The sequence below is a fragment of the Drosophila subpulchrella genome, chromosome 2L, assembly GCF_014743375.2.
Source record: "Drosophila subpulchrella strain 33 F10 #4 breed RU33 chromosome 2L, RU_Dsub_v1.1 Primary Assembly, whole genome shotgun sequence".
NCBI classification, from domain to species: domain Eukaryota; kingdom Metazoa; phylum Arthropoda; class Insecta; order Diptera; family Drosophilidae; genus Drosophila; species Drosophila subpulchrella.
The window spans coordinates 378,141-393,017 of record NC_050610.1 but is presented as its reverse complement, the minus strand read 5'-3'; the positions used below and the strand labels follow the sequence as shown (position 1 = coordinate 393,017).

The 14,877-nt window shown below is 37.4% G+C and overlaps 1 protein-coding gene across 1 annotated transcript in view; it reads right to left on the bottom strand.

The window, feature by feature from the left end:
* LOC119548602 (semaphorin-1A) overlaps positions 1-14,877 on the bottom strand; it is a 206,700-nt gene that overhangs the window by 56,601 nt on the left and 135,222 nt on the right. Inside the window, 1 exon segment of the mRNA XM_037855959.1 lies at positions 1,092-1,200. Within this exon segment, the coding sequence (XP_037711887.1) occupies positions 1,092-1,200 (109 nt within the window).

Sequence of the window (14,877 nt, the reverse complement as noted above, 5' to 3'; positions counted from 1 at the left end):
CATGAAGTAACTTATTTTTCAATTTTTATATACAAGTCTGAAAATAACACTTATTTTCTGACTAAAAAATAAAAGTCTTCCCGTAACTTCTATACTACTTTAAAACAAAATACTTTAAAATAAACGTACTTTAAAATAAAATTATTGAAAGTATTGAAGTGCTGAAAAAATAAAAGTCTAAATAACTGTTATTCGAAGAAAAACTGAAAAGTCAATAAATAATAGATATTTAACGATCAAAAATATATAAGTCTTAAATATCTGTTGCCAACGGTAATGACACAGAGGAAAATCGTCTATTGGAATTCGGTTGGTTCCTCTTGCTCCAAAGAACTTGCGGATTAATATTTTTGGGAATTCATGGATGGTTTTAAATGGTCAGCACCCAAAAATTGGTTACAATGGTCAATAGTGGTTCCTTTTGATCTGAAGAATTCCGGTACCAGTACTAACAAATTTGTTACTGTGGTATAAGTACAAAGTTATATCTAAAGAAAAAACATAAGAAAAATTTCAACCGAGTTTAAACAAAAGAGATAAGCAACAGATATTTAACACTTTTTTATCTTTTCGTTCGCCAAATAAATATTACTTTTTTAATAAAAGTCTTCTTATAACAGTTACTTCGACTTTTATTGCGATCGGTAATCATATTGTTCTGCTAAACACGGCCAATGCATCGATATCTTTTGCCCCCAAACCTGCAGCATTCCGTACAAGCTTAAGCAATTGCAAAAATTTAAATTATTTCATGTTTTTATATTAATAATTCTGTAAAAATAATTTAAAAATAACTGTTATTTTTAGACTTTTATATACAAATTTCCAAAAAAATTAAACGTTTTTAGGTCTTTAGGGGATTGAACATTAAATTGATTTTATGATTTTTGTGTCGTGGATGATTTGTGTGGATGATTTTTTCGATCAAAATTAATAAAATAACTGTTATTTTCGGTCCTGCTTTCCGACGAATCTAGTATACACTTTACTCTAAGAGTAACGGGTACATAATTAGATTATTGGATATAGATGGACTACTAGTTATTTGCGTAAACTTTTTTGTACAAATTACTTTGCCATTTTGCACTCACCTCATCCTTGCCCTTGACTAGACACATTTTGGTATCATCCTCCGGCGACGTCCAGACCAAACGCTGCTGCTCGACGAGGTCATGTATGCTTAAATTAAAAACCGTATTTCTGCAAAAGAAAAAGAAAGGGCATGGAATAAGAAATGCTCCATCGCAAGGTTTCGTCTACAAAGATGTGGAGATTTTTCGCAGATAGAAATTGTGCGGTTCTTATTTTATCAACCTTATCAGTATGGGGCATCTGACGGTTTCCAGAGAATTAATTAAAAAATTAATTAAAATTCATTTGGGCTTTTCGGGGCCCGGCAATCAACACGCAGACTCTGACCAGAGGACCGCAAAAAGCCCCTGGTCTATGTTTTGTTTTCCTTTTAACCTTTTACCCTCCTGCCGGCTTGAATTCGATATTTGTGCAGAAATTCCAAAATTCTCGTTAATAAAATTTTACACACCCGCACTAGTGGAGCACGCTCGTGTGTCCAAGTGCGACCCACAAAGTGAAGTGGTGCTAGGATGGGCGTGTCACATCCCGGAATCCCGGTGGTGTAGGTGGGGGTGGGGGTGGAATTTCATAAAATCAACTCATTGATTATTGAAACCACAACTCCGTGTCAGTGCGAGTGTGTGTGTCGGTGTGGTTAGTGCACCTTGGTGTGGGTGCACTTTGGTCGAACACTTTATGGCTGCCACATACGGGAATCAGACATCAGAACACCCCAAACCAACCAAAAAAAGCTGCATAAACGACAGCCTTATCGAAACTTTTCAAATTTGCCTCTTTTTTGTTGTGCTTCGGTCTGAAAGCACCAACAAGAGCGGAAAATTTAAAATAAATACACAGATACGCAGATACTATATTTGCGGGAGAGCAGTGGGCTTGCATACAGATGACCAAATTGAGTGAGGTTTCTAGTTAAGAAACTAAATGGAACGCATCAACTATTGGATAGGATACGTTTGGGAAAAAAAACGAAATTCAATTCGATTGAAGTAGAGTATATGGTATCACTTTTATTTTGCAATTAGCCAGAAAGAAAACATGAATTGTTAAAAACACGTAAGCATTTAAAGTGGAAAGTAATCATTGCCTAGTTTTGATTGTATGTTCAAAATATTGTATGTTGTCGGATTACAGCTCTCCTCAAGCGCACAGTCAGATAGGCTAACAAATTACTGAATTGTGGACAGACGATTGACAAACTGCGATTGCAGTGGGGAAGGAACAGGACACAGCCTTTGTTTGGCAATTATGCAGCGCGTTTTAATTATGACAACGGCAAAAGGCGACTTCAAACGAACGTGCACCATCAGCAACATCGCAGGACAGCAGCAAAATCAGCAGAGTTGCCGCACTGCATTCTTCCTTTCCCTCGACTGTCAGCGCCTGCTGTTTTCAGGACGTATATAGCCAGATATACGAGTAGGTAGGTACACATAAAATGCGCTGAACCAAATTAGCATATAAAGGGGACAGTCGCCGTAATGGGCTGCATGTTGGTCCCGGACTAGAAAGGCAGGTGGCAAGGCTCAAATGTTGCTAAAAGGTTAAGGGAACCGAGCCAGGAATATCGCTGAAGGCAAGCTATGGATACACTGCTCAGAAAAGATTGAAAGTACTTAAAATGTTTGAATTCAAAGCAAGGATCAGCTCAGAATTGGTCAGATATCATTTGAACTCCTAAGCCAATTCAAAACAGAATTAAAAACCACATTTGATTTTTTTAAACTAAAAATTCCATTTAGAATAGTGATTGAGAGAACTTTGCGTAAAGTATTGGTACAGTATCGATATAAAGATTTGTTTTATTATTCCCACTGAGACTTAAACAAATTATTGGATAAGGTATTTGGAATAAATTATTTCTAAAATAGTAGATCGCGGAAAAGCGTTCCTAAGGGTGCAGAAATGCTGGTGTCGCTTGTCGGCGTGCAACGCTCACAGACACATAAACACTTTAGCGCATTGCTTAACACACATAGGCACACATACACTCACAGGGTGCAACAAGCAATTCAAGCGCTTGTGAAAACGTCGCGGAAAATGCCAAAGCGAGGTGAAAGCAAAGGGAAATTCGACGTCGAAGTGGGAAATGCGCGATATACGCTTGTGTGTGGAGTGGACCATTTTAAAGAACGCATTTGGCGTGAAAACCGAGCTCATAAATATTTACCACACGGCGTAGAGTGTTAGTGTTGCAAATGTCCCTGTCGCCCTAGTTGTTGCATTTGTTGTTGCCTGCCAGTAGTGAACGCAACGATTACGCTAGGATTTCCACTGCTTTGGCTCGCATTATCCTGCCCATGTTGTTCTTGTTATTTCCCCGTTTCAGATGCACATTTACGAATCCTAGTTGTTGCCGCTCCTTTGCAGTTTATTATTATGCAGCTTAAGCGCAGTTGGCAAATATAAAGGAGAATATGTGCGGAGTGCCTCTAGGAAAACGTTTACATATTATGTTTTAGTGGGATGAAACTCTGGCGATAATGAGACAGCTCGATACCAAAGTTTTTTGAAATTTTTGCGATACCTGGGAACATTCTAAAAACTAAACGAACGGATTCAGAAAATGCTGTCAAATAAGAATTCAAAATCAGGTGCAACTTAACAGTGATAATCAGTATCACACTGCAAAATTGTATTACTTAATAAGTTAATTACTAAAAGAGTTCAATTTTTTAGTCCTTAGAATTTTTAATTGAACTACTGAAACATAAAACGTGATTAACCAGGACTAATAAAAGGATAAATGCTGAAAGCAAATTTATTAGTGTGCGTGCTAACGATAACTAGGCAAATCAGGCACAACAACATTTTGCGTGGTAACCATTTAATGGGAGGCTTTGAAATACGTGCGGTTTGCGGTTTTGGCCCCAAAATATTTCGTGGCTTGCGCCGACATGAACCAAATTTCATTTAGAGGAAATACAAAATAGTTATAAGTGAACATTAATTCAAAATAATACAAATCGAAGCTTAGCACTAACTTCAAAATGAAATATAATCAGTTTAAGTTACTATTAAGTTAGTTTTTGAAATAGCTGAAATTTTCCCTGCTTCAAACTCCAGCCAAGGTAGAACTATTTATACCCGTTACTCGTAGAGTAAAAGGGTATACTAGATTCGTCGGAAAGTATGTAACAGCCAAAAGGAAGCGTTTCCGACCCCATAAAGTATATATATTCTTGATAAGGATCACTAGCCGAGTCGATCTAGCCATGTCCGTCTGTCCGTCTGTCCGTCTGTCCGTCTGTCCGTCTGTCCGTCTGTCCGTCTGTCTGTCCGTCCGGATGAACGCTGAGATCTCGGAAACTATGAGAGCTAGGCTATTGAGATTTGGCGTGCAGATTCCTGAGCTTCTTACGCAGCGCAAGTTTGTTTCAGTAGAGTGCCACGCCCACTCTAACGCCCACAAACCGCCCAAAACTGTGGCTCCTACAGTTTTGATGCTAGAATAAAAATTTTAACTGAAATGTGTTGTTCTTATCTATACCTATCGATTGACCCAAAAAAAAGTTTGCCACGCCCACTTTAACGACCACAAAACGCCCACAAACTTCAAAATATCGTAAAAATGAACGTGGATATCTCGGAAACTATCAAAGATAGAGAATCGGGATCTTAGATTTAGATTCTGTAGCTTTTTACGCAGCGCAATTTTGTCACGCGAATATGCCACGCCCACTATAACGCCCACAAACCGCCCAAACCTGTGGCGCCCACAATTGTTATGCTAGATGAAAAATTTTAACTGAAATGTATTGATCTCGTCAATACCTATCGATTGATCCAAAAACAAATTTGCCACGCCCACTCTAACGCCCAGAACGCTTAAATCTGTCTATCGCCGGTAGGTGGCGTATTTAAATCTCGCTTTGCTGCTTGCATATCTCCATTTCCCTTTGGTCCCTTAAGCTGAGTAACGGGTATCTGATAGTCGAGGTACTCGACTATAGCGTTCTTCCTTGTTTCATTTCATTTCAACCGACAACCAACAAAAAAAGCAACCACCCGCAATGCCACCCATCAAAACAGCAATAACAACATGGACAACCAGTAGGAAAGATAAACCCGCAGGCAGGACCCTTTGCCAATATCAGCTGAGCGCCAAGGGGCAACACGAAGCAGAAACCACATGCCCATAAATAACGAGAATGTGGTCGAGAAGACCTCGCCAAACCTTGAAGAGGGTACATACCATCAGTCATAAAATAGATTGATGCGAACTCTAAATAGGTATGATGAAGGCGAGTAAAAAAACCTGTGTCGCCTTCACTACGTCGCCATTTTTGTGGTTTGGCCCACAAAAAGTATCTAGTATAAACAGAACAAGCCAGATTCCGAAAAAAAGAAAAGTCTAGACCAAAATGAAGGAAAACTGAGAGAAAAAAGGTCCTATCAAGTACTAACAACGTTGCACGCTTTTTCATGACCTTGGCTGGGCAGATAAATAATAAAACAATTCATTTATTATAAATAATCAAGCAAAAACACCTCTTAACGAGGTAAGAAGTAGTGGCGAACGCGCCTTTAACAAAAATTTCTGATATCAACAATTGTGACGAAAAATGATATTACATTGGATTAAATAAATAAACTATATTAAATTTATGATTTCCGCCCGCAACAGTAAATATTTATTTACCTACACGTAAATTTTCTGTTGTAGCGTGCCGAATACATAAGTTTATTATAGTTTACTTATTTTATCGAATGTAATATCATTTTTTGTCACAATTGTTGATATCCGAAATTTTTGTTAAGGGCGCGTTCGCCACTACTTTATACCTTGTTAAGAGGTGTTTTTGTTTGATATCAGAAGTTTTTTTTTTCTCAAGAGTTTAAGTACCCCAATACCATGACTAGGATTCGTCCCCAAATTCAGTCACACAAATTCGACCCCTTATCTTGGCTGAACGCCACCTTAAATTAGGCACAACAAGTTTTATCGCTTCAATTACCAATTATAAAAGCACAAATTTGGAACCTCAATGGCTGTATAGTTTCAGATTCCAAGAGAAATCGTTCCTTTCATTTCCCGCTGAACTAGCGGGTTTTTCCAAAGTGGTAGAACAAATAGATCAAGACACGAGTTGCACTTTTTATCGCTTAATATCTTCCAAACGGTAATTTTTAGGGCAAAAAGTGTTATATATATTTAAAATTTAAAAAGAAATCGTTTGGCTCAATTTTGAGAAAATAGTCAAAAAGTGGTTTAAAAATATAACTTTTTGTCATAACTCTAAATCTATTATATTCAGACAACTTTACTATATGAAGAGTATTTAGCAAATTAAATTATCTTTTCAGATATATAGCACGTTTCTGTAGCATTAGTTGTTTAGATACTATAAGCATTTTAAATCTGGCATTTTTTTTTGCTTTTCCGCTAAACTAGCGGGTTTTTCCAAAAGTCGTAGAACAAACGTTTTCTACTTCAAGCTACTTTATACACCCATAGGGTTTCCAAAACCCTAAAACTAAGATGGGATGCATACAAACCCACAAACAAAGGGGCAAACATTTTCATTTTGGGAAGAAGAAGAAAATCTTGTTTCTTAAATTACTTTTGAACGGGACATCGGATTTCAACAAATGAGGTGTCATCCGACGCGTATTCTTAGTAAGAATAAAACTAGCTAAACAGCCGGGGATTTTATCCCCACCGTATCCAGCAGCTCCAAATTTTACTTTTAAACTTTCACCGCTTTTCTCCCAAACAAATCTATATTTCGAAAGTCTTGGTATGCAATCTTCTTAGTTTTTGCAATACCTTTCGATTGGTGTATCACTCGTTACGATCCGACCATAATGGCAGATTTTCAATTCTGCGGCTATATATAGTAGTTGTCTTCGCACGCTCTCTTGCGCGCTTCGCCACTACGTGTACTGCCGTCCACAGTGATAACACCGTTTAAGTAATTGATTTTATTTTTAAGACTGGGTTCTTGGTATTTGTATTGTCTCGAACAAAAATTTGGAAGGTGACATGTAAATATTTAGGAGATGTGTAGGCTTTGACATTCCAAGAAAACAGAATATTTCTGTGTTATAGCTCAAATCGATTGTTGCGAATCATTAACAAATCACTTGAAAAATTAATTGTCACTCATTGAGCTGCGTATAATTGTAAGACATTATTTCGCTACATTGTGTTTACTTTTTATGTAAATAAACGAGAGCTCGTGTGCATAAGTAAGATTTAAAGCCTGAAAGTAAAGTAAAGTAAATAAGAGAGGATGCTGTAGTATCGACTACCATATACCCATTACTCAGCTTACCAATTTAATTTATTAACTTATAGTCCGAATACAAATTTTGTTTGAAAAAATCTTCGAAAATAACGGCGTAAGACAGATATTAGCGAAATGCGCGTGGAAATTTTGGATAACAAAACAGCGGTGAAGCAGAGGCTTAGGAATCTCTCTATCTCTTTGAGTTTCCAAGATTATAGCGTTAACACGGCTATGGCTAATTCGACTCGGCTAGTTATCCTTAATAAGAATATATGTATGTATACCCTGTTTGTTGCATATGCTTTATAGGGTCGGAAATGCTTCTGTTTGCCTATTACATGCTTCTCGACGAATAGAATATACCCTTTCACTCTACGACCAACATATATTAATATTTCGACTTTCTTAAATTAATAATCTACTGCTAAATTGTCCAATATTAATTTCATTGGTTACAATATTTAACGAACCCACCCCAAGTCTTTTTGAAAAGAACTTCTAAACTTTTTTCTGTAAATCAATTTCTTATCTACATAAAATTCCTTTGAATGGCCAATTGAGATGGCAAATTGCAGGACTGAATTCATCGGGAAAAATGCCACCAACGCTCAATGTCACACGTCATCAGCGCCCCAAAGGAATGCCCGAAGGCAATCAGAGAAAAGAACACTCAACTTCCGGAATGCATTGATGCGTTGATGCCGATTCTGCTTCTGATTCCGATGCAGCTAAAGCGTCCGGGGCGGTTCGGGGGCGTGGGATATGGGGTTGACATAACGGTAAATGGTTTTTCTGAATAGCTAAGCAAATCAGGCAAACTTCTCATGTTTCTCCGCTTTCGGTGCTTTTCGGGTTGGGTAAAATTTATGTTTGTCGGTGCCATTTGCATGCGCTCGTTGTCTCATGTGTGTGTACTTGCAATAGCAGCCGTTTCAAAAAGAATAGTTGCAGCGCAGCGTAGAAATGGGAAACCCCGCCCCACACACACACACCCAACACATCCATCACCATTTCGAGTTGAGCTTTTGTCATTTTTCATTGACTTTTTGACTCTGCCAGGGATTTGACTCCGACTTCAACTTTATTCTGCATCACTCGATGATGCTGACTAAGCCAATTCAGGATATTGGGTGCCCCTACTTTACACTGAAATTCATTATATTAAGATCGAATTATTTAAAAAATGTTGTTGTTGAAAAGGATTCCCAGACAAATCCCTTCAATAATGCAGATGTAAATGCACGCTAAGTTAAATGATCACTTCTCAACCTGCCAAAAAAAATGAAACTAACAAAATACATAAAACGCTTATAAAAAATCTCGATTGAAACTAGTTGACTTATAGAAACTTCGAGTTCGGAAAGTTTTGCCCAAGCTACTAAACTGTATTCTTAGTTACCAAAACAAAACTAAAGTAAGGATGGTACCGCACCGTATTTTCAAGTGCATTTCTTAGCTAGGCTCCCGATTGACGGTTTGAATGTCCATGTTATTGACCAACGTTTTTTCGTATGTGTGCAACAAGCCCAGCCCAGACAAGCCAAACCAACCAACCAAACTCCCAACCGAACCACGTTATATCGTGTGCCATTCACTCAATGGAGGCAGAAAATGTCGAAACTGTCAAATACCAAAAACCCAAATGTGAATTGCCCGAGCCGAGCTGACCCACAACTTCATATCGTCGTATGTAGTTGAAACCAGCCATCCACCCACTGAACCAATCAGTCCAGTTAACCAGGTGGTGGCATTTGACTTTTGCCCCTTGGCCAAGTCAGGTGCGGAGCGTTTGTTCTTGGCCATAGGCAAACTTGCCAAGGCGAATTGCATTTCATCATTGTGGTCTCATAAGCCTGATTAAACTTCGGAGTCAAAACTCAACGTTCTTGCTAAAGCCACTTAAAATATTAACTGCAGTAAAGATCGTCTTTGATTTAATGACTCCAAGACTGCTTCAACAAAGATATTAAGATATTAAGCTGGTATTTAGAGTTTACTTTGGAAGTATTAGTAGAAAAAGTTCACAATGATGAATGTTCCGATAGTTATTACTTTTCATTTAAATAATGCAATTTTGACTATTTTTCTACACTAGTTGTCCTACGCACTAGAGGTTTTTACAAACCATTAACTTTTCAATAGTCTGTTTATTTAATTCGTACTAAGTACATATGTTTAAGTAGTTTTACCTAATTTACATTTACAAATAAACAATGCACAATCATTTAATAAAATGTTTAACGTTGTTAAACTTTAATCATACGTATGCCCTTTTAGAAGGTAATATGATGAGTCAGATGTTTGCAACGCAGTGAAGTAGATGTTTCGGACCTTATAAAGTATATATTCTTGATGAGCATTATTATACGAGTCATCCGTCTGTCCGTCTATTTCTACGCAAACTAATCATTTTATACCCTTGCAGAAAGTATAATGATTTCAGTCAGAAGTTTGCAACGCAGTAAAGGAGACGTCGGAACCAGCCGGATCGGACAACTATATCTTATAGCTCCCATTGGAATAATCAGAAAAAAAATGTTAACAAATTATATCTTTCGTTTTTTTTAACATATAACCTCCTACGCTTGGAAATTAATATAATTAGTTCAAAATTTCGAATTTAATTTTATCAAAATCGGACGACTATATCATATAGCTGCCATAGGAACGATCGGAAAATTGGTAGGAAAATAAAATGAAACAAATTATAGCTTCGGTATTTTTTGACATACATCATATGACATCTTATACTATGGGAAATATTTTTTTTGTATTATTAAGAATTCGAATAAAATTTAGTAATTATAACTGCAAAGATATACAAACTTCGGCTTGCCGAAGTTAACTTCCTTTCTTGTTAGATTTGAAGTTATCGAAATGAAATTTTCCCAAAAGTCTTCTTCAACTTAATCCTATAGCTCTCAAATGAATGATCTGAAAAATAACAAGGGAGAACGCTATAGTCGAGTACCTCGACTATCAGATACCCGTTACTCAGCTTAAGGGACCAAAGGGAAATGGAGATATGCAAGCAGCAAAGCGAGATTGAAATGCGCCACCTACCGGCGGTAGACAGATTTAAGCGTTATGGGCGTTAGAGTGGGCGTGGCAATTTTTTTTTTAGATCAATCGATAGGTATTGACGAGACCAATACATTTCAGTTAAAAATTTTTATCTAGCATGAAAATTGTGGGCGCCACAGGCTTGGGCGGTTTGTAGGCGCTATAGTGGGCGTGGCATATTCGCGTGACAAAATTGCGCTGCGTACAAAGCTACGGAATCTACGTCTGAGATCCCGATTCTCTATCTTTGATAGTTTCCGAGATAACCACGTTCATATTTACGATTTTTTGAAGTTTGGGGCGGCTTGTGGGCGTAAAAGTGGGCGTGGCAAAATTTTTTTTGGGTCAATCGATAGGTATTGATAAGAACAATACATTTCAGTTAAAATTTTTATTCTAGCATCAAAACTGTAGGAGCCACAGTTTTGGGCGGTTTGTGGGCGTAAAAGTGGGCGTGGCACTCTACTGAAACAAACTTGCGCTGCGTAAGAAGCTCAGGAAACTGCACGCCAAATCTCAATAGCCTAGCTCTCATAGTTTCCAAGATCTCAGCGTTCATCCGGACAGACGGACAGACGGACAGACGGACATGGCTAGATCGACTCAGCTAGTGATACTGATCAAGAATATATATACTTTATGGGGTCGGAAACGCTTCCTTCTGCCTGTTACATACTTTCAGACGAATCTAGTATACCCTTTTACTCTACGAGTAACGGGTATAATAAAAAGAATTATAACTTCCTTGGGTTTAATCACATTCTCTTCAACTCTGGGGTACAGCTTTTTTTTTGCAATTTCGAATAATTCTAATAAAATTGGATTTTAATTACGACTTTATCATATAGCTGTAAAGTTAATAGATGGTCCGATTTGTACAATTTTTGGCATGAAGATAGATATTGATAATTAAAACAAAATTGAATTTGCTGAAATAAACTTGCGCTTTCCCAAAATATCAGGAATCTGCACGCCAAATCTTAACTTTCTAGCTTTAATAGTTTCCGAGATTTCAGACATACAGACGGACAAACGGACATGGCTAGATCACAATATATACTCTTTATATGGTCGGAAACGCGAATGTAGTGAACCCTTTTTCTCTACGAGTAACGGGTATAATTATAGCTTCGTCGTTTTTGATAATATTATATTCTACTCTGGTTCTAGTAATTTCCTAAGATTTCCGAGTTTCGATGGTTTTGTGAAAATTAGACGACTATATACCTCTTGAATAAACTATAGGTGCACCCAGAAAAATGTAGAACAAAAAGTTTAAGATCGAACACGTTCATAAAAATTTTCCGAGTCGTCCTTGAAATTTTCAGAACGAAATTTAAAACGCAATCACAGAAAGCAAGTTTATTGGGTGGTTCAACTTTTAGAAGCGTCGGGTCTATGACATTTTGTAAAGAAATTCCGAGTTCGAATCCTCGCCATGGCTCTTTCTGGCTTTACTTTTATTTAAGAGTCTTGTCAAGCATTTTTTCAAATACAAGTAAGATGTTTTTTTATTTATGCATAAAATTGTAGTTTAAATGTTTAAATAAGAAGTCAGCGCTCTTCAGAAGCGTGCGCGGTCAAATTGGTTAGGGCATCGTCTGATCATCGGGGTAGGAGCATTTCTAACTATCACTTATGTCTTTACTAAAAGTTTTTCCGTAGCGGATTGTAGGATAAGGTGACGAACTCGTCAAATCTTATATGTGTCGTATATAAGACATTTTATCGAAAATTGCAAATAATTGTAGTCGATTTCTCTTATCGTGCCGACAATGTATTTTTCAATAACATTATTAAGAATTATCGTTATTTGTTCATGAGATAGTTATACCCGTTACTCGAAGAGTAAAAGGGTATACAAGATTCGACAAAAAGTATGTAACAGGTAGAAGAAAACGTTTCCGACCCTATAAAGTAAATATAGTCTTGATCAGCATCACTAGCTGAGTCGATCTAGCCATGTCCGTCTGTCCGTGTGAGCGATGTGACCACAGAAACAATAAAAGCTAGCGTGCTGAGATTTCAGACTTAGTTTCCTTATTTTCGTAAATTTGTAAGTAAACGTAAGCGTAAGGTTGTTACTCAAATGTGCCACGCCCACACTCCCACTCTAACGCCCGCAAGCCGCCCAAAACGGTTGCTCTTACAGTTTTAAAGCTAGAAAAAATTTAAATGTATTCCTTCATGTAAACACCTATCGATTGACATAAATCTGTCTGTCGCCCAATACAATATATTAAAATATAAGACATATATCTCCGTCTCCCTTTTGATCCCTTGAGCTGAGTAAAGGGTATCTGGTACCCGAGGCAATCGACTATAGCTTTCTTCCTATTTATCTTTTCAATCTAAAATTATTCGTACTAAATTTGAAATTTTCGTTTTTGGATAAAAAAAAATTCGCGTTTACCGAATTTCCGAACTTAACTTAACTTTACATCGAAAAGCCCGAATTTTTCGCAAAGAGTATATTTATTAACAAGTCTTAATGATATGGCTTTGAGCTGCACTGGTATATTACATTCAGCTTTCCGAAGTTTTCTTTCTTTCTTGTTAATCACCCAAATTTACAATCAACGGCCAAATGACATACCAAACATTTCTGAAACGGAAATTAATTGGATAATGTTATAAGTTATTAAAGCATAGAGGTATCCTGGGGTTTTAACAATAGTCCATCTCAAATAATGCAAACCAGAAATGGACTTAAATCGTCTGAAATTAGCGGATGCATTCTGCATCTACGTATAAAGCCGGATGTGAGCAAAAACCAACGCAAACGGAAATGAATTTGCGGTGCAGAAATGATTGTTTTGCGGTTGCACAAAGGAATTAACCCATACATATGCACTGTACCGACAGAGGAACAAGAACCAAATGAAAGATAAAGGACGGACACCCCTGCAAAGGTGTGTGTGTTTGTGAGTAAAGGAATTTGTAGACCTGCCGAGCAAACAAAAATGTCCTCAAAAAATTGGATGGTCGAATGCAAGCAAACAGTGAAGCTAAAGTAGGGTATTATACAAGACTGAATAAATTTCTCTTTAATATCTTTAAATTAAGGAAAAGGTCTTAACATTTTTATACCCGTTACTCGTAGAGTAAAAGGGTATACTAGATTCGTCGGAAAGTATGTAACAGGCAGAAGGAAGCGTTTCCGACCACATAAAGTATATATATTCTTGATCAGGATCACTAGCCGAGTCGATCTAGCCATGTCCGTCTGACCGTCTGTCCGTCCGTCCGGATGAACGCTGAGATCTCGGAAACTATCAGCTAGGCTATTGAGACTTAGCGTGCAGATTCCTGAGCTTCTTACGCAGCGCAAGTTTGTTTCAGCAAAGTGCCACGCCCACTCTAACGCCCTACAGTTTTGATGCTAGAATAAAGATTTCAACTGAAATGTATTGTTCTCATCAATACCTATCGGTTGACCAAAAAGAAAGTTTGACACGCCCACAAACTGCCCCCAAACTTCAAAAAATCGTAAATATGAACGTGGATATCTCGGAAACTATTAAAGTTAGAGAATTGGGATCTTAGATTTAGATTTCATAGCTTTGTACGCAGCGCAAGTTTGTTACGCGAATATGCCACGCCCACTCTAACGTCCACAAACCGCCTAAGCCTGTGGCGCCCACAATTTTAATTCTAGATACAAAATTTTAACTGAAGTGTATTGGTCTCGTCAATACCTATCGATTGATCCAAAAAAAAATTTGTCACGCCTACTCTAACGCCCATAACGCTTAAGTCTGTTCACCGCCGGTAGGTGGCGCATTTCAATTACGCTTTGCTACTTGCATATCTCCATTTCCCTTAGGTCCCTTTAGCTGAGTAACGGGTATCTGATAGTGGAGGTACTCGACTGTAGCGTTCTTCCTTGTTTTAAACTGAAGTTGCTGATTACATTTAATTTGACAAATTTCACTTAGAAAGACTAATATTTAATATCCTTTTCCAATCTAGTCCGATCATAACTAGTGGTACACCGATCGAAAGGTATTGTGATTTTCTACAATTTTTGGTACTAAGAAGAAAAAACTTAGTAGACCAAAGCTAGGGAAACCAGAGCACCCAAATGTACCGATCTTTTAATTTTTTCATATTCTTTACCAAAATACGCGTCGATTGATACCAAAGCCATTATACTATACCGTACCATACCATACTTAATTGCAAAGTTATGCAATTTCAATGAATTTTAGGCCATTTTTAAATTGAAACCTAAAAGAATGTTTGTCGGTTTGCCTTATTTATTGTGCTACGGTCCTGGAATTTTTATGTCGTATTATACGATTTAGCTGAAAAACATTTGTTCTGCAACTTTTGTTCTAAATTTTCTGCACGCTTCATCAAAACCGTACAAATAATTTCCTACACAGGCATATTGTATTGCGGTGTGCCGAATTAGCAAGAATTTAGAAAGTGTATTTATTTAGTCTCCACAAAAGTTTATATCACTAGTCACTAGTTTTTTCCATCG